Genomic DNA, 21,661 nt, shown 5'->3' on the forward strand with positions numbered 1-21,661 from the left:
CATGAAATACTTTGTACCCTTTTACATCTTAAGTTCTACTGATGAGTCTTTCTCTCTGTGTCTTTGTACATCAGTTAAAGTGAAATAGGCATCTTTACATGGTGCTGAGAAAAAAGGGTGTGACCCCCAATGTCATAATAGGAATGACATTTTCTTATCATCCACTCATTTTCGAACAGCTTCTTCCAATTCAGGGTTGCAGGGGAGCTGGCGCCTATCTTGGTCATCACAGGTAGACACATTGCCCAAACACAGACACACACTCACACCAGGGTTAATTTTCCCAGAAGGCAATTCATCTACCAGTATGATTTTGGAATGTGGGAGGAAAGCAGGATGAACATGGGGAGAGCATACAAACTCCATACAGATAGCACCGCAGGGTGGGAATTGAACCCAGATCCCCAGAGCTGTGAGGTGGCAAAAAATAGCAAAAACAACAAAACACATCTTATACTTACACATCACATATTCAATTAGTGCAACGTCCAAGATGTACATATAGAGATGCGGAATGGCCTCTGAATAGGTGCAACACTATATTTGATGCTCTGAAATCTCCTCTCTGAGATTTATTTTGACCAATTCAATGTTTAAGAGATGCAGGGTATGAGATAATAATAACAATAATAATAATAATAATAATAATAATAATAATAATAATAATAATAATAATAAGGAACAAGTAATAGGTTTATTTAATGCTGAAAAAAGAATAAAGAAAACACATTTCGGCCGTGGAGCCTTCTTCGGGTGTGAGGGTCACACCTGAAGAAGGCTCCACGGCCGAAACGTGTTTTCTTTTTTGCAGCCTACGCATGCTGACACAGCTACCCACCTGAACATAATAATAATAATAATACGCATGCTGATATATCTGCCCACCTGAACTATAATAATGTTATTTTTAGAATCAGGTCGTGAAATGGGTAACATGTAAGCACGTACTAGGTTTGGACGTGCCTGTTGTCTATAATAATATAGCTGGAAACTTAGTAACTGTAGTCTTCACCATTCAGGGTAGTGGAAATGCATCATTCCATGATCCATTCAAGTAAGACAGTGTAGGTTCTCATCGTTAACGTAACAGCATCTTTCTTGTGAGATGGAAATGCATCAGTTATGCCACGGTTTCCCTGTTCACAACACTGGAGCTCGACTTAAACACTAGTAGAATGACGTTGAGAGCACAGAGACCAGTAATCTAACAAATGCTTGTCCTGGCTCTGTGAGAAGAATGAGATGGAATCCCACAAGACAGAGCATGACAGGATTCGACGTCTATGTCTATGTCAGGATTCTATGTTTCTAAGCAACATAAAAATGGCAGATTTTTAAGATCTTTGAATGGAATTTTTTGGGGGTATTTATCTCATACAGTATTTGACTCTTTCTATCAATCTTATTCTCTTCTCCTGTACATTTACTACACACCACACCACTGTAACAAGCCATTGTACAACACTTTGACATGGCATTCTACTGAATAAAAATGTACTGAAAGTGATTGAGTGAAACGTTCTATCTGCATCTACTTACTCTTAAGGGCATTTTTAGCGTAGGTTCAGCTACATGTAATTTATATGCCAACATACAATTCTTCTTCAATTCTTTTAAGGTGCATACAATTCTTCTTCAATTCTTTTAAGGTGAATCTTCTGCAACATTGGCTTTAGATTCCTGCGATACTGGCACTGTGCGCACATCAATCTGGAATAATAGCACTGAATGCTCAGAATCAGTCCAAGTTGGAATAGCCTTTTCTTTCTTAAGAAAAGCTGAAAGGAAGACTGAGATAATGTTTGATGTGCCCCATAGGAATTCAGGGTGACTCAAGTACAAATACAATAGATATGATAACATGTAAGTAACTGCAATTTCCAAAATAGATTTGCAGTTTTGATCATTAAAAAAAACCATTAGTGCAATATAGTGTAAGAGTAAGAGAAGGATGCATATTTGAGAGCTAAGAGACCACAGGAGCTGTCTGAACAGATAAGCCATAGAAGGTGCTGGGCTCAGGGCATGAGCAGTTCTCGTTTCTGTGGATAGTTTGTTCCACTGCTGAGGAGGGAGGGTGGACAATGGGAAAACAGAGAGAATGAGGAGAGAGGGTGTAGTGAATGGAATAATGGAATAGTATGAAAAAAGAATGGAAGAGAAAAGGCAGTATGATCAGGTTAATTCTGGATGAGGTGGAGTGAATGGAAAGCAGAGGCAGGGAGTTGAGTGCCAAGAGTGAGGTTCAGTAGTCTGGAAGGGAAGGTACAGTACAGTGACCTGGAATAGAAGTTGTGTCCAATAGCTGCCAGGGATCTGTGCTGAAGTAGGAGATGGGGCACTGGCTGCTCGCGCTCACCGGAGCAGATTTGGCCGATGTGCAGGTGTCCGTGTCCCCTAGCAGGTGCCGCACTGCAGCCCGAACCCGAAGGCTTGGCTGGGCATGCCCATGTGTCCGAGGCTCTGGCAGCTTGACTCCGGCTGCAGTCCCCGGCTACTTGCGGGCCACGAGGACGGCTCGGTCACCCTGTGGATTTCTTCACGCGGAGGCTGTAGAGCTGTCTGTCTGCCTTTGCACAGCTGGTTACGTGCCTTGACTTTAACCAGGGGAAGCTGAGAGGTGTTGTGGGCTCTGCAACCACCATCGGGGCCTGGTCACCTGATGGAGAGCAAACACTCCAGCTGCAGGTCTCAGTAGAGATTTCCTATCTGTCTTTCCGGGAGGACCAGAGGAACTTTGCTTCGGCATGACCACCAGAGGCTAGCCGGAGGCTGCTAGTCGCTGGATCCAAAGACCAGCGCATTAGCGTTTGGTCAATATTTACCTAGAACTACCGCCCCTAGAGAGCAGTGGTAATGCCTGGCAGGGCTGGCCACTGCTGCAGAGCTCAGACAAGTAGATCACCCCTGTCTTTGCTCACGGAGCAGACTGGGGTCACGGGCTCGGAGTGCTTTCAGTACTGGATTCTGGAACATCACTGCATAGCAAGGTAGGGTGGATTCCGTGAATGGTGCTCAAGAAGATGCAAGAAAGAAGCAATGTGCAGGTCGTACTAGAGGGAGGGGCCAGGAATGACAGGGACATTCTTGGCAGAGAAGGAAGGGAGAGAGTGTTGAGAACAAGAGGAAAAGAGATGGAGAGGCGGCAGGAGGAGGAAAGGAGGAAAAGGAGGTCAGAGTTTGAAAAGACATGCTTAAAATGATCAGGAAGGATCAGGGCTGAGGAGAGAGAGACAGCATGAAAAGAGTGAAAGAACCCATAACGCAGAGGAGAGCAGTTCCTTTCAAGTGAGGACTGAAAGTCAGACTAGAGATATTAATACTGAGAAAATATGTCAGAGTAAGCATACTAAACATTCTGAGGTATAGAGATGTTTTACTTTCACCCTGCAACTCACAACTGGCAACCCACTGAAGTTCAGCAGGTGTGAGCCTGGTCAGTACCTGGATGGAGATCTCCTGGGAAAAACTAAGGTTGCTGCTGGAAGAGGTGTTAGTGGGGCCAGCAGGGGACGCTCACCCTGCGGTCTTGTGGGTCCTAATGCCCCAGTACAGTGATGGGGACACTACACTGTAAAAAGGTGCCATTCTTCGGATGAGACATAAAACTGAGGTCTTGACTCTCTGTGGTCATTAAAAAAAAATCCCAGGGCATTTCTCGAAAAAAGTAGGGGTGTAACTTTTCCATTGGCCCTTACCAATCATGGCCTCCTAATAATCTCCATCTATGAATTGGCTTCATCACTCTGTTCTCCTCCCCACTGATAGCTGGTGTGTAGTGAGAGTACTGGCGCACTATGGCTGCCATCGCATCGTCCAGGTGGGGCTGCACATTGATGGTGGTGGAGGGGTGTCCCCATTACCTGTAAAGCGCTTTGAGTGGAGTTTCCAGAAAAGCACTATATACAGTAAGTGTAAGCAATTATTATAATTATTATTATTTAGGTTCATGCAACAGCCTACAACAACAGTGTAAACTGCTCATTCTGCTTCACAGCCAGAAATAAGTCAATGATGCTGCAGGGATGTATACACAGTTCATTATATTCTGCTTTGTCTGATGGTTAAGTGTTTCGTAAAGTGATCTGTTTGGCTGAAATAATGAATGGTATAACTGACATCACCGTTGACAGGTATGTTTTTGGTACCCTTGTGAAATTTTGTTTTTCGTTTTGTTTTTCATGCTCAACACTCCTCTTGCTAATTCGCGGCGCATGATGCAACGTCGTGGCTGGCAAAGAGACCCTGAGGGATACACCCTGTCTGCCTTGCAAGGAATCCACTGGAGAGAAGCAGAAAGAAAGAAGGCAGAGGAACAAATCGGAATATTCAATTGGGACTTAGGGGTTTCAGTAGACAAGATAACGAAGCTTTCAAGAGATGTCTAGCGAATGAAAAAAGTCTTTAAAAGTCCTGTCTACTCTCCTACAGAATACTTAATGGCTTTCTTCCATTTTATTTAACTAAAGCAGCACACTATAGTATACTCCTCACTACAGGGTGTCTTCAAGTCAGAGCTTCTCATCAGGAAGCCTTAACACCAAGCAGTTTCTATTCATATCACAATTTATTTCAGGGCAGACTGCACCGTAGGTCATATCGCAGCTTTCAACTTAAACAGCACAAGCCCTGCCTTCATGCAGACAGCTGTGTTTGTCCCCTCATCCTTATGTGAAAATTAAAATACTTATCTAATAATGGCTGAACAGTTTCTTGCGGTTTATTTTCATGGTGCTATAAGAGATGTTTATTTTAAGGAAAAAATACAGACTTTGTTTCTTCAAATTATTCAGCTGCACTAGTCTTCCCTTATCTGTGTGGATGTCTGTACACACTGTAGTGCATGCTCGCAGAGAATAACTAATTGAGGGCCTTGTTATCCTCACTTCAGAAAAAAAATGAAAATTAGTTTAGTCATATTTGATAAAGCTACCAAATTGGTTGGAAAACCTTCTTCTAGGGTCCATTCAAATTATTTTTGGCTCTAACGGCTGATTAACATTGTGATTCTTGTAGACAAAGCAGGCAGAAAATCTGGGACATTAATCCCAATGCATTGCCTGTACCTGCACCCTTTAACTGTTAAGTCAGCAATTGTGACAATAAAAGAGTTCTCTACTATAAATGAAAATACATTTTCCTGAATACAATTGAAAATAACCTGAGAAATGGCTCTTAAATAAGTACTGAATAGGACACACTCACACAAAAGACATTTAATAAGTTTTTGTTATTTTTTATAACACAAATAAGCCTATTGTGTGTCAGTCATTTATAAAATGGATTATAAAAAAAAGCTGACAAATGCACTACCAATGTAGTTGACAAACAATCATATCTACTGTATGTGATCAGGGCAATGAAACTGCATTTTCTAAGCTTCTAACCCTTCTGTCTGTAATAATTGGTCAATTATTACAGACAGAATTTGATGCATATACATATGTAATGAAACAACAGCAAATATATACAGTATGGAGTACATTTCAGAGCACTGAGTCTGAGGTATAGGCCAATGAAAGTTTAAACTAATCTGGCAAACTACAAGATATGTTTGGAAAACAAATTTTCTTCCTAAATTCTTCAATTCAAAGATCAAAGTAACAAATAACACAGAATTTTATTTTCGGCGATTTTTCTGTACATCTGTTTTTTTTTCCAGAATAATCATACTGTCAACAGCAGATGAAACCCATGCTTAACGTTTGTTTTAAATGATGATGCATTTACCTTGACAAGCACATTCCCCCCAAAACATAACTTACTGTATGGACATGGTGTAAAATGCCATTTTACTAACAGTTACTTAATACTGGGTGAATATATCAAAGATATTAAGCAAGAATATCTTTCAATCTGCGTACTATTGAGAATAGTACAAAACATTCAGAATGACCACGTGATTGTTTTGACTGAAAAGGAATTACAAACTTACCATATTTGGCTCCTCCTTTTATCCAAAGGGACTTCATGTTCACCCATTTAGTGTATACTGCTACGGTAAGTACTTTAATTTAATTAAGCAATTCCATTTGCTTAATTCCAATTCCAATTTGCTCCTAGGTAGAATAGCAGTGCCCATCTGGGGTTTAACTGTGAGTCCAGAACCCTAGTCACTGCTCCACACTGCTTAATGCTTTATGTGTTCAGCTGTCATATAGTGAGGTACTGTACATCATGTTTTATCAATTCCTCTCAAATTGTTGATAGCAATAAAAATATGTTCCCATTTGGACTGGGTTTTATTTTGTATAATAATCTTTTTGATAGCAGAATTAAAATTCCATTTGGTCCATCTAGTTTGTTTGGTATGTATTACTGTAGGTATGTGGTCCAAGGGCCTCAAGCAGACATTTCTTGATAAAATTACATTCTTTAAAGACCTGTTATAAATTCATATTTTTAAAAACATGGTTGAGACATAAAATACCTGTATCGAACACATCCTTAGTTGCGATGCCAAAAGCAGGTTTAATTATAACTTCTGCTTAAATTAAATGCTTTAGATTTGACTTCAGATACTTATTAGTACAAAAGCAATAAATATGCATATACAGAGTGTAAGCAATTAGTGTGGTATACATGCAGTTTAGACTGATGCGGAACCAAATCTTGTTCCTAATTAAGTCTACAATCAGATAATGATTTTACCTGAGAATAACGATTCAAATTGCATAGCTGTCTCATCCCTAAATTGAGAGGCTCTTACGACAGTGTTTTCTTCCATAGGCGCCGGCACCAGCCTTCTCTTTAACAGAAAAGAGGTGCGACGCAAATGGAAGTCGTTTGCCCTAATGCATGTTCACATATCATGACTTAATATCTACGGGTGTAGTACAAGGGCTCACCAACCCCAAACTCCAACCTTTCAATTGTAAAACCCATTTTGCTTTCAAAGCATGCCTGCTGTGAAAAGGCAAATATTTGTTCAACTCCAGTCATTATGTAAATTCTGTGTGCAAAGCAAGTTAATTAATTTTTAGCCTGAAAGAGAAAGGGCCTCAGTATTATCATGCAGCTGTACTGGCGTTTGGGATGCCTCACCCACTGCCTTGCACGTCTTGGTTACTGGGTCCATCTCGTAGCCCTCGTAGCATTCACACTTGTAGTCTCCTTTGTAATTGATGCAGATTTGGCTGCATACATCTGGCTTCTCACATTCGTCTATGTCTGCAAAGGGACATTTGAAACACATCAATAACAGCAGTATGATCCTGCTGGCAGAGAGAAGACAGGGTGACCAGGGCTACTGCCTTTGTTTTGAACACTCTGAACAGCAAAGGGCATGTGCTGCCTGCATGTCAATTACCTCCACACGTCTTCTTGTCCAGGAGCTTGTATCCCGTGGGGCATTCGCATTCGTAGCCAATCCGGAGGTCCGTGCATATATGGGAGCAGCCGCCATTGTTGGATTCGCATTCATTTAAGCCTGGCCAGGGGAGGAGGAGGTCAGAGGTCACTACAATCAGCTTGTTTATGCTTGCAAGAAGCACCAACGGACAGACAGGAAAGAATACTGGCTACAATGCAGTGCTAACGGATTATGTGCAAGTGATGAGTTCTATGCAACCCAGTGTCCCCAAAGGTTCCAGAGGTGAAAGGCCTGTCCCTTCAAGGTATAGATGTTATTTTCTATGTTTTGGAAGACACTTAAATACAGTGTTTCTAAGAGACCAGGGCTGATGACTAGGATTTTGTGATGGAACATGGGGATTCTCATATATTATTCAAGCCCAAAATCAATCCTTCACACACCAAGTTCAACCTCCTTAAACAAAAAAGAAGCATATAATTTGTGTTAATTGATCTGACATTTGATCTACCTTAACATTTATTAATCTAGTATGTACGTTATTTCTATACCAGTGTTGTTCTTTATTTCTTGGTTAGTATTTAGATATTGTATTATTTTAGATCATGAGACTAGGTACAATCTACAGGAAGGCATTCGACCCAGATGTGCTTACTATATATAGTTGATACAGTAGCTCCTTAATGATCAAAGAAAGCACTTCCAGTTCTCAGTCTTAAATGCATTTATTTGCAATTGGATTCCTCAGTTTCTTGTTTCACTATTGGACTTGAATTAACTTCAGTTACAAAGGCAATAACCTCTTACATTTTTTAATTATAGCAGAACACAAAAATAAATGCACTTCATTTCCTGTTGTCATCAAAGAAACTATATTACTCTGGCTTCTACACCTCTGCAACACCTTCTGAAAGATGCTAAATTAAAATCCGTGTTCTCTTTGTGGCAGCACTAATATTGCTTGCACAAAATCTGAAAGTTCAAAGTCATCATGTTACTTTTCATATTTCTTGCCTGCCTGATTTTTTTCATTAGATCTAGCAAGCCAAAGTTTTAAGATTTAACAGGTTGCACAAATGCCTTAGCAATATATGAAACAAACAAAAAAAAACAGCATTGGGCCTAATTTGCTGCAACAGAGACTGATGAGGAACTGTCTGCCAAAGCTGTAGTAAGACCCATGAGGTTATTGTAGTAGATAGACACAGTTTTCAAAGGATTCCAAATCACATATTTTTTATTTCTGAAATGCAGATCTGCTTTTGTAACATAATCCCCCTGCTCTGAGGCATGTTTCTCTCTATAACCATAAAATAAGACACATCATATTTTCCAGAAAATACAAAGCACAGGAGTTAATCTACAGTAAGGCAGGTATTTTTCTGAATGGAGAGAATGTGCATCCAGAACACTGCAGGGAAATTAATGATTACCAACACTGGTACATAATTATGTATTATATATTAAAGTTTAAATAGGTGTGAAATGAAATGAATAGATATTAAGAAAAGGGCAGAGGAAGGGATGCTCAAAACACAACCTGACCCTTCTAGAATAAATTATATATCTATCTAATTTCCACACTGGAATTACTCAGTGTGCAGAACACAAGGAAACAGTCTGGTGTACAAAACAGCAACTCACACATCGATATAATCCTTTTTATGGCAGAAGATGAGGACAACTGTTCTCAAATCATTTGTGAAAGATGGCACCAAATAAATCAGAATAAATGGAACTTACATGAAAAAATACATATATTTTATCCAGCACTGTATATAATTGTATTTTTGTCATTAAAAAGTTAGGACTACAGTACAAAGCAGTGATTACACATAAGGAAGAACCTAGTGTAGTGAAAGTAGTGGTCGTGGTGGACCATACAAAGCCTCACTTGATCATTTAAAGTTTCTTTTGTTTTTAAGGTGGGACTGTACTTCAAGACTTTGCTGTTAATATTTATGCTAATTATAAAAAAAATACTTACCACATTCTTTGATGGGTTCATCAGACCAGTCCCTACAGTCCTTTTGAGAATCACATACTCTGGTGCTGTCAATGCATTCTCCACTCTTACACTGGAACTTCGTGGGTCCTTCACATTTAGTTGCTGTAGTGGAAGAGATGACAGTAGAACTCATTTCCACATCTTTCCCCTTTGTTAAACAGCTAAGCCATCCATCCATTAATCTACCCTTTTCTTCCTGGACAGGACACCAGTCCATTGCAGTACAGACACAAAGAGACAAACAGACACACTCTTACACCTAGGACCAATTTTCCCAGAAGCCAATTAACCTACTAGCTTTGAACAGTGGGATGAAATCGGAGCACCCAGAGGAAACCCACATGAACACAGAGAGAACAAATCACACAAATTCCAAGGTCTGTAATCGAACCCAGGGTCCCAGAGCTACAAGGCAGCAATGCTAACCAAGGCCCCACTGTGCTGCTTACTATTAAACAGCTAACCTTATTCCATCAAATGTCTTGGGCATAAATATGAAAATAGGGAAGGATTTGAACGAATGGAGAGATTTACTGTACTGTAAGCCTATCTGTTGATTTTTTTGCCTTAGGGCAACACGAACAATCCCATAGTAATGCACCGATGATTGCTAGATCAGCATTTTCAGGAAGCTTAACAGAAGACGGGAGGAGTAATCCTAGATTCCTCTTTCCACAATTATTTATCTTTTAAAACTTAGGAACACCAGTCTTGATGAGTCTGCGGACCTGATTTTCTGAGTTATTGCTCTCAAAAACTGAAGACATCTGAAGTCATACTAGATCTCTCTATTCCAATTACGAGCACAGTTTTATGTACTTTTAGTTTTAGTGTACCTAAAAACTTTGTAGCGTGTCCACTGTCTCTCCTCAGCTGATATTTGCAATTACCAGTAAAAAGAAACTGATCATAAATACCTCTCATGTTCCTTGAATCCTACTGCCACTGTCTTGCTTCCAGTTACATTCTCTGTCCTACTGTCACACATCATGAATGAGTCATTGAGCTGAAATTGCTGCCTTAGTTATTAAACTAGCAGTGATTATGGCTCTGTTGAAAAACCAGACCTTCAGCCTCCAACTTACTTGGTACCACCCAATATCTAAATTGCCACATTTTGCAAAAGTTCTAGAAAGGGCTGGTGCTATTCAGCTACAAGTTATCTTTAAGAACCATTTCAACCTAACTGCATATAACTAAAATAGTTCATGTCATGGTTACTAGTGATTTACAGCTGACTGTTGACTATGCAAAATACTGCCCATCCTTGTGCAATTGTTAATTCCCTACACATGTCCCTTGTGATCATTGGACTCTGACCTTCTCGTGCATTGTAAAACTATGCTCTGAACACTGGGAGATAAAGCTTTTTGTATTCTGCTGCCCCAAAGTTCTGGAATGATCTTCCATCCCATGTTATATCCTGCAAGTCAGGATAATTGGAAAGTCTTTTGAGATAACGGGTAATGAAAGGCATAATATAAAATAAAAAAATATTACTGATACAGAATATGCCTCCTTGAAGCAACTAGTAATTTGTATGGATGCAAGGATCAAGATGAGGATTTAACTTGGATCAAAAGTTCCAATTGGCATTGCCAAAAGACCCAAACTGCCCAGCAAGATTGCTGCTCTTGAAATGTGATCTTGCACCAGAAGGCTTGCTCATTAGACATGGAAAGAAGTCTGTTAGAAAGACACCCACCATTTACACAGCCAGCTTCGTCGCTGAAGTCCGAGCAGTCATGCACCTTATTGCACTGCTTCATGCCGTGAATACAAGAGCCATCTCCACACTGGAACTGGTCAGGCCTGCACGTCACCAAGGCTGGAACATTAAAGGACAAATTCCCAACATATCCAAACACACAAACATACTGTACCAACTTCAGTAAAACATTAAAGCAAAGGTAATTAGTTTATCAACTGTTATCTTTTGCATTTGCTCACATACTGTAAATTTATAGATAATAAAGAATAAAAACAAGGAACACTCCAGATCAATAATAATAAAAATGAATAATAATGAAGTATGATTTCATAGATATCTATTGCAAAAACGGAAATTAAAGTGGCTAATTTGTTTGTGTATTCCTTTCATTTATCTATATCGTAAGACACATAAGATAATTAGTGCGTTTTGTGCATGGATTGCTGAGCCCTAGAATGAGGATGAAATTATCACTTCACGCATAGCCTGCTGAGGAGAGGGGATCTCACAATTCATGCAATTTGTGTTCGGGAAAAATAAATGGGAAAATCTATTTGATAATGGTTTCATTTATAGAAACAAGAAAAAATGACCTATGTGCGTAATGAAAAACAAACAACACAGTGAAAATAAATAAGTAAATCCCTGGACAGAAAAACTGAAAACAGAATGGCCTGGTGAAGACTGGTGCTTTTTTAATAAACCCCCCCCCCCACAGTGTGAGATTTACACCTGACAGATTTAATGCTGCATATCAGGATTGCTCAGAAATGTCACGGGAATACAGAAATGAAGAACTAAGGATATCTGCTAACCAAATCTGAATGACGCATGATTTTCAATATTCCATTTTCAACACTGGTTTGTCTAAAGCGATGTACAGTATAATCTGTCCACCCACAGACTACATTCTTTTGATGTAATAAAAAAACCCTTCAGATAATTGCCTCTTAACCTGTGTGAGCAGCTCACTACTAAATTTAATATACTAGAAAAGTAATATTTAAGTCATAACAGATGATTTATTCAGCATTATCTGCAGATTCTCTGACAGTGGCGGTAGTAAAGCACCTGGAAATGTTATTATATATTAAATATAATATTATATTTTAGAAATTAGGAAAAATCCACCATGAGCGTCTGATGAATCAAATTTTAATCTTATTGTTATTTCCCACATGGGAGGAAAAGCACATCAGTATTCTCACTACTTTTGCTGCAACTTTTCATTTCAAATTACAGATAGAGATCATCTGCTTCCCATTAGTAACACTGGAAACAACACACACATTGCAGCCCGAGCTAGCCTGAAGAATTCTTTCACCCGAGCTCTAGCTGAACTCGACCTACCCTTTTATTGAAGAGCTCTTAAATGTTCCGGGACATCAAATGGTTGCTTAGCAACACTTAAACACTTAAACGCTTTTCTGGGATGCTGCTGCTGCAAGATCATTGTGACTAGCTGTTTGTATGGGTTACTCCATCACCCAAGGACTAACCTGCAGCACGTCTCAGGAAGCACACTTGGGATTCTTCACTGAGAAGAGAAACTGTCATTTACCCCTCAATTTATACTCGTAGATCTTGTTAACAGCAGCAGAGTTTATCTATGTTCATTCAGAGCTATACAGTATATAAATATTGATGTTTTAGATTGAAGGGCAGTAATAGTTTCTAAGGTCGAAACACATTAAACTGGTAGTGGAAAGTCAGCACAAGGGAACAGATTTTCCCCTTTTTTTGGTTTTGCACTTTAATGCATATCCAAAGACTGTCCTTCAAGGAAAAATGACATCTATTTCTTTTAACACCAAGCCTTAATAAATAGTATATGTTCATACTACAATGAAAACCTTGCCTTTTCAACATCTTAGCGAATTTGAATTGAACTTCAATTAGGTTGGACGTGTATGCCATTCATTGGGAGGCACCAATTTTGTCTTTGTTTTCCAACCAGACATCCTAAAGCTTGAAGTCCAGATAAAAACAAAAGACCCCTTCAATGTTTAAACACTTATTATTTCTGGCGAATTCCAAAGCCGTTGCCCGAAACAGTGAGCTCTTACGGCAGTGGGCCTCGTCGGATTTGTCCTTGCAGTCAGCGTCTCCGTCGCACTTCCAGTTGAGGTGGACGCACTCCCCGCTGGCGCAGAGGAACTCCCCACTGCTGCAGCTGGGCTTCTCCGGCTCTGTCTTGTGGCCGCAGAGCTCCACGGACTCGTCTGACTTGTCCGGGCAGTCCGGGTCCCCGTCGCAGCTCCACAGCTTGGGGATGCAGGCCGAGGAGTTGCAGCGGAACTCCAGGGGGCCGCAGCTGGGGGCCGAGCACTTCTCCTCGTCGCTGCTGTCGCCGCAGTCGTCGTCCCCGTCGCACACGAACATGGCGGCCAGACATTTGCGGTTCCGGCACCGGAACTCGGTGGGGGGACAGGCCTTAGCATCTGTGGAGAAACCAGGACGGTGGGAAGCAAAATTAGGCAAAGCTAATTGAGCGGCCCAAAAACCTCCTGTGGGAGCATGAAATAATACTGTGACCCATTCCTGACTCTCCGGTTGGGCACATATTGTCCAACTACTCCAACGATAGTCATTTCTACGGAAGCTAATCAGCGCCACAGAGATTTTTGGAAAAAAATAAGATAATATTACATTTTATCATGATACTTTTGGCATTTAAACAAGGTAACACTGTTAAAACACGATAATTAATTAATAAGCAATATGGCCTAATATATTTATATCTTGCAGTATATATGCCATAATTTTGTCCCAAGGAAGGTAACACTGTCTTTAACAGCAGAAGAATATGGCCACACTCGTCTCTGTGCGAAAGAGTTAATCTAAAGGAGCATGAGTACTGTCTTTTGTATACTGTACATGAAGCGGTACACCCTGTCAGTGAGCATTCCTGGGCTAAATGCGTGTCTTTTTCACCATTTCTGTGAAAAGCAGAAATCACACGGCTTTACAAACGCATTTTATTCTTCATGTGAAAGTGCAGAAACATGTACTGCACATAGGTTTTTCTCCAATCTTTAAACATATTACGCAGTATTTGACAGTTACACTTACTGTTGATTTACTGTTATGTTATTGTTGGCCAATCATTGAACCTTTAAGCACAGAAACATCAAAAGTTTTTCGCATATGCTTACATCAAATACATTTGAATTTGGAATTACACAGCAAAATAATAATAGGGAATATAGAGAATGAAAAGAGATATGGGAGTCAAACAAAATGGAAAACAACCCCAATAGGGTACACGAGCAGTAGCCAACAGTGATATATTGTATTTATGAAGAGAGTCTTGATGTTATATCGTGTATTGTAAGAATCACATTTAAAGAGAGAATTATCTCCTTCAAATGCAAAACTATTTTGTTTAAACACAAAATTATCTAGTTTAAACGCAAATAACATTTTTGTTTAAAAGCGAAACTATCTCTTTTAAACGCATTTTTTTCATTGCGCTGATAAGTACATCGCTGTGGAAATGCGATTGATATAGTAACAGCTCATCTTCCTGAATGGCCCAACTGTGTAAAGGTGATTACTCGAGCACAGATTGAGCTCTACGGTTATGAGCTGACTGTAAGTAGGGTTCCCAGGGTGGCACAGCACAAATGACTGAATGCCAGGGAGGTTAGGGTGACAGCCAGAGCTCTCTCAGCTCTTAGCAACACAAAGACCCCAGGGGTGTCCTGGGTGCTTGTAAGCAAACAGTGTTGTTGATAAGGGCTCTCAGCATTGAACCTGGGACAGTGATAGATACTGGGCAGGTCAGAGGAGTCAGTCTAAACTTCCACATTCTCTCCTGTGTGTGGCTGTGAAGTTCAGCCAGGATATGAAAACAGTTGGCAACATTTCAAACCAGATGTGAACAAAAATAATTCACGATTCCAAAAAAAAAAATGTAGTAACAGTCTAATCTGACCTTAATAAATTCAGTAAATAAAAAGGAAAAATCTTTTTGGAGAACCTATTAATTCTTACAAGTCTAATCTATTACCTTAGCTTTATGTGCTGCTTATACAGAACAGAACACTAGCTTCAGCTCTTCTCAAGGGGCATTACTGAAATGTATCTTCATCCCAATTACATTTCTTTTGTTGTTATGAAAAAGAGAATAACAAACTAAAAGTGACATATTGAGGCGCATAGTACACAATATTAGAAATGTGTTGCCATGGCATTTTTAACCTATCAATTGTCAATACAAAACATTGACTGATTTCTCAAAAGCCAAATATTAATCGAACCAGTACAGCTTTCTTATTTAATGTACCACATTCACTCCAATGATATGGCAATTTCAGATTGATTCCAACTGTGCCACCCAGGCGTTAATGTATTTTAAACTAATCATATTTATTGCACAAGCCACCTGCTGAGAATTTGTGTTGTTGTTAAAATAATCACCAATGTGCAGAAGACCGCAATGAAGCATTTCACAGATATGAACATTTACTTCAAAACACATCATAAAGTCAATTAGTTTCAAATAACAATGATAGGCCTACTGTTATCCTCTGGTTCCAAAGATGCAAAGACGAAACCAAACTAAAACTAGTGTAAAAAAATAAAGCCCAGCACTATGCAGTGTGCAAAATCCAAAATGGAAAAATAAAAAGAGGAAAAGCATAAAAGGGAGGAAAGCATGATCTTACAGGTCATGTTTATAGTGAATAATAAAATAATACAAACCTTCATTTTTGCTCTCATCTCTGCACAAATTCTGCACTTTGTAGAACAAACAAACAAGCTGCAGCCAAAAGGTCAGTCTGGTACACATTCAAGTTTGAATCCACAATGCAATGAGGGGGCTGCTTCACAGCCCGGATGCTATCAGGATATTGATATACAGAAATATCACCTCAGCTTCTACTGAATTGACCAAAAAAATATGACCGATCCCCTAAGACAGTCTGAAAACGAAAGTTTCTGCCATTCCAAGGCTAGATTAATCGTTTTTCTTACTTATCAGTTAAAAACACAAGACCTCTTGGGACAGCCAGATCAATGTACAAGACCCAAAGTACGTATAATTATATCATACCTGCTATAAAACAAACCATTTTTCTAAAACAAAATGACACAGTATGGTACGGACAAATTGGCCTATTTGAATATTAATGAAACACAAATAAAAAAAAACCATGTTCTTAACATTCCTAGGTATTTTAACTAACTTGGTTTAAAGATCGAAGGAGGTGGTTTAAACTGAGATGTCTCTAGAAGGGCAATCCCCAAAAGACTACTATCCCACCGATAGGAACTGATCAATCACTGAACTTAGCAATTCAGAAATGAGACCTTTGATCACCTCAGGATAGATAACAGACAACGGGTTGCACCTGCTGCATCCTGGGATTGCCTAAGGCCCCACCATGACCCTGGACTGGATAGAATAGAAAGACAGAGAAAGTAATTCAAGAGTACAGGATAAGGCTGCTTAGAGCTACTATGCCTCATCTATGAACAGAAAAACAACAGTGTTTATTGAATTCTTAAACGATATTGAAAATGTACTTGTTTTCTTCCTCTTTATTTTAATATGCTGTGAACTCCTTTAGCTCTAGGTTTCTTTAGTTAGAGATCGTTTATTCCAAAATCAAAAGCACAAATGGCCCGGCAAATAAGATGTTAGGATTTCTCCTATTAATTACCACTGTTCCATTTACTGAAACTTTTGGGAGAAGGCTCATGTATGTAAATGTAAATCTTTGTACTCTGCAACTACAGCACGCTTAGTTATACAGAGGTTTGCAATTTTATAAACCTCATGAAAATGTATTTTTTCCTGACATTTGTTTCCATAAAGTTACATTTAGATAAAGGTTTCAGAAAAAAAGGAAACAGTTTAGTTGCTACCTTAAAGATACCACATGATTGGATCGGAAGTTAATGTAGCATATGTCATTCTTTGGCTACAAGGCTGTATTTAAATTAATGTCATTAAACCAATGAGCACTGAAAAGATTCCCCCTAGGATGTCTGATTCTTTACTAGCCAAAAGAAACTATGATGTATGAGTTCATGGATAGTAAATGGCAGAGAGTATTTTATGGAGCAAAAGGTTGTACATTTAAACCCTGTTCGGTTGCAGCCTGCTTCCACATTCTGTAACACAAAAGCAGCTGAAGTAGTAACTTAATTAGGAATCCTCCTCTGTGTAATAACATCAAGCTTCTATGCCAGCAGGCATGCAAACATAAATAGGAAAAGTCAGCTTGGGATGGATTGATCCCATTCAGTGTGTTAGAATACACTGTCCTTTTCTTCTTGACTTGGTGATTAAATCACAGCTCGTACCTTTGCTGCTGCAGCAGTGTCTTGTGGGATGGTTAAGACTCTACATGAGCCCAGATCATTGGGCAGCTCCAATAGATATTATAGGAGTGTGGGGGCAACGAGGCAGCTGAAACAAATGGCCACCACCAGACTATACATTATACATACATCCACCATCATGTGTGCGGGAATAATAGTTTCTTTGGAGTTGGAGAGGAAATGGCCCTACGATCCTGAGATTAAAGATCACAGCTCTCCAAGCTATTCAACTAAACATTCTCCTCCCACTTGCCTTTAGCCATATGCATCACAACAGTGGCACTGACAAGCTTTCTCCCACTTCACTGCACCACCTATGAACCACAATCCAAACAAGCCAAGCAGCTCTCTATTTGCCAAAAGTCAGTCAAGCCTGAGCTGAGCATCTTGCACATGTCCAACCAGGACAAAGCTCATTAATCCCCTTACTAACACTTTCACTAGGAAAACCGCGTTCTGCAATGTCTGCTTCTAAACACCACACTCCAACATTTCACTGTATTAATATGCACGCCATCTGAAATGAATAACATCTCAAGCAAGGCCGTGAATTAGTCTGGTCATTCAACAAATATCAGCTTACAGTGTCTGATGTTGTCTGATTGGAACTGTCCGATTGAATTAAGAACCAAGTCCATTATTACTTTTTTCATTATTGCCTATAATAGCTCATTGACACTAGAGCGAAATAACCACTGAAGTTTATAATCTTGGTGCTGCCTAAATCTATGAGTTTATTATTAAATGCATTTAAATTTATTAATTTGTATTAAATTCCTATAAATCATATGGAAAGATTTCCAAAAAGCCCAAGCCCAAAATGGCAGAATATGGAAAAAATCTGGCTTTTTTAATCTGAGGACTGTCATCAGTATTTCCCATTTTCAATATCTGCTAGAAAGGGAACTTTCATAGAGTATAGATGGTGCAGCATTTGGGAAGGGGACACATTTTAAACATAAGGCCCTTCAATGGTATGTAAGCTCCTGCCCACTCAGAAATGAAAGTGTGGAAACAGCAAGACAGAGCTGTCATGGAGACAGACCTGCCTCAGAGGCTAAACGGATTTTAACAAACAGGTCTGTGAATTTAAAAACAAGCCTGAGGGTATTTAAAGGCAGGCAACAAAGAAAATTTAAGTTCAGTTAAATTCATTTTTTAGAAATAGACACTTCAGAAATATCCCACAGGTTGGAAAAACGTTTTTGCGAAATACAATCAAAAACTACTTAAAGCCAGTGGCATATTTCGAACAAAAGAATTACGTACTATGAGGCTTTCTGTATTTCTTCTCTACAGAGGCCTAAAGGCTTAAGATTTCAAAGAAATATCCCTTTGCCTATCGGCATGTGTAGTTCAGTGAGGGGGTACCAAAGGGGTTTTTTAATTAACTAATCAAACACCATCTACAGGGATCCAACGGCTGCTTGTATACAAACCGTATTCAATAGCCACAAAACAATTTCCAGCGGTACAATGTGACTTGAATATAATATGCAGAGCACACCACGTGGTGTTCCAGCATAATCAAGAATTTCTTCCATGGAGATCCAGTATAAATTAGTAGACTTACTGTAGCCATAGAAAAAGAACAGTAAGTGTAAACGTCTATTATAATGGTTCTCAATGAATCTTTTACCCTCCAAACATATTTAATTCAATCCTGAAATTCTGTATATTTTATATATAGTGACAAAATTAAGGAAGGTTTTCTTATTCCCAATAATGTCTACAATGTTTATACGGTAACTTTCAAGACCCATCATATGTGTTGTCATATGAGTTACAAGGAGACATGCTTATCATCAAAATAAACATACTACTTATAAATGCAATAAAAAACCACAAACCAATTTATGAGGACAAAAAGACAATTTTAGTAAGTGCACTGAACAGATATGACATAGGTAAACTACTGTATGCTGGTAAATATTTGTAATCAACAGGTTTCATCAACAGGGAGTCTTATGGTGAATGTCTCAAGCTAGTTAAATGTGTGGCTACCAGTTGAAGCACTACAAGCTGTACTTCAACCATGTACAGTACGCTTTGCATCAGATTCATGATATTGTCTTGCTAGATTCTGTGCCATTCCTTTGCTTAATTTACCTATTCCTCTCTCTCTCAGCTTGCACAGGGATGTGCCTACTCTCTGGTCCCCGAGTCCTAGATGTCTCTTCTCATCCCAGTTCATCCCACAAATTGAGTTTGGTGAGTAGAGCCTCTACAGCATCACCTAGCACTGTGACATTCACATCTAACAAGAAACCAATTGTCCCATGAGTAGCATCAGGACATGCTTTGTCCTGCTGGAACGTTGTCACGTCAGGAAGAGTCAGAAGTGAGGAGAAGAGGCTTGATCAAAGTGGTGCCATGCAGTCAGAGGGCCATCAGTCACTGTCAGTGGAGTTATATAGCAACCGATACTTGCTTAGACTGTCACATTTGGACTTCTCCAATATTTGTTTTGTTGTAGTGTATCATGTGCATGTCTGCATTACTCTCACTGACATTTAACAGGGTGATCTGCACAAAACATTGATTCCTCAATACAGTACTTGGCTATATTGTAAGCAAATGCACCTCCAACAATACTGATAGTACAAAGACATTAGTCTCTTAATAAACAGCAGGGCAAACTGGTTCTGTGTTCTTCTTTGTCAATTGTCTCCTGACTACACATTCAACAGGTTAAACCACATTGAGATGATTTAGTGCTTAATAACAACAAACCAAATTCATTCAACAGTATCACATCAGTTATGCATGATCAATTACTCAAATTGACTCGGTATGACCAAATCAATATCCAAAGTCTGTGTACTTTATTTTTCTGAAAAATACAAGGGCTAATGTTTCTTTTGATCTTCATTGCATATTAAATATCACACCATGCCACAGACTGCATTTTTATGAGTAGATCAAAAGCAGGCATTGCTGGAAACAAAAAAATCTTGTATGATCAGCCCACGATACAGATATACACCTAAAATTAAATGTGTTAATTATACCATTAATCATTAATATATCACATTCAAATTGTCAAATAATCAAATAAAAGTAACTTTTCTCTGACAATTCATATTTAAAGACTTTTAACATTCTAAATAATGTCCGATTAATATAATGACTCACAGCTTCCAAGTAACAATTTGCTTTCTATACAGTATATTCTAAATATTTTAGATCCTATCTGTTTCTTCTTCTAAACAAGAGCCAGGAAACACACGTGGGTATTTTTATCATTACAATTTTATTTCGAGTTCACTGGGCTTTTTACAAAGCAGGCAAGAGAGACTAGACAGTGAATGAGATGTTTTTATTCTCCATCAAGAGATCTACGAATGTTTTAAACAACAGCCTTAAACAAACACTCACAGTGTGCACCTACATGATGAACCCAAGTATGACGAGATTATAAATTTGCCATTACAGTGGAACCTTCCCAGTCACACAAGACTATCAGGTTGCTACAGATTAGGACAACACTGTATTTCCTTTGAGCTTCATGAAAGATATGTCCCCAGATCCTCACTAACCTTTACAGACGCACTACAGAAAGTACACTGTCAGGTTGAATCACAGTGTGGAAAGGCAACTGCAGTATTGCTGACCGCAAAGCCCTACAGCGGGTGGTGAAAACTGCCCAGTCCATCACTGGGGTTGCTCTCCCATCCATCCAGGACATTTATGACAGACGGTGCTTGAGGAAAGCTCTTAGCATCATCAAAGACCCCACACACCCCAGCTACAGACTGTTTGATTCTATACCATTTGGAAAACAATACCGGAACATTCGGGCCCAGGACTACCAGACTCAGAGACAGTTTTTACCCCCGCACTATCAAACTATTAAACTCCCAGCCTCTCTCTCCTACGATCTGAACCCTCACAGTGTCTTCTCCGTTGATCAAAACTCAAACACACACTGAAATCTACCTCTACCTCACATGTCAAGAAGTTTACTCCCCATACTTTTCTATCTTTTATTTCATTCTGTTGATGTATGATTTTGCACATCTGACGTTGTTTTGCACATCACCTGTTACCTCTTGTTGTTTTGCACATTGCCTGTTGTCTCTGTCTTTCTTTTCTTACACAATTGTATTGTTGTTTCTTTTGTACTGCTTACCGTCTGAGAGCTAGCTAAATAGCATTTCGTTATACCATATACCTGTGTATGAGTATAACGACAATAAACTTAAACTTGATTTTGAACTTGAAAAGTATAAGACACTGCCATAATGGAACATGAACATTTTTTTGCTTAAGTATCATGGCGTAAGCCAGACAACAT

At 39.2% G+C, this 21,661-nt stretch overlaps 1 protein-coding gene and 1 pseudogene across 3 annotated transcripts in view; one reads left to right on the forward strand and one right to left on the reverse strand.

The window, feature by feature from the left end:
- Nucleotides 1-21,661, reverse strand: part of lrp8 (low density lipoprotein receptor-related protein 8, apolipoprotein e receptor) — a 127,725-nt gene that overhangs the window by 20,802 nt on the left and 85,262 nt on the right. For all 3 annotated transcript variants that reach the window (XM_088927850.1, XM_088927849.1, XM_088927848.1), the window contains exons 5-9: nt 13,098-13,472; nt 11,026-11,148; nt 9,300-9,422; nt 7,310-7,429; nt 7,045-7,170 (exon numbers count right to left, since the gene is read on the reverse strand). In XM_088927850.1, coding sequence (XP_088783976.1) covers nt 7,045-7,170; nt 7,310-7,429; nt 9,300-9,422; nt 11,026-11,148; nt 13,098-13,472 — 867 coding nt within the window. The remainder of the gene's footprint in view (nt 1-7,044; nt 7,171-7,309; nt 7,430-9,299; nt 9,423-11,025; nt 11,149-13,097; nt 13,473-21,661) is intronic.
- On the forward strand, nt 926-2,829 carry LOC148823583 (guanine nucleotide-binding protein subunit beta-like protein 1; annotated as a pseudogene).

This window comes from Atractosteus spatula, chromosome 11 (genome assembly GCF_055471065.1).
Source record: "Atractosteus spatula isolate fAtrSpa1 chromosome 11, fAtrSpa1.hap1, whole genome shotgun sequence".
NCBI classification, from domain to species: domain Eukaryota; kingdom Metazoa; phylum Chordata; class Actinopteri; order Semionotiformes; family Lepisosteidae; genus Atractosteus; species Atractosteus spatula.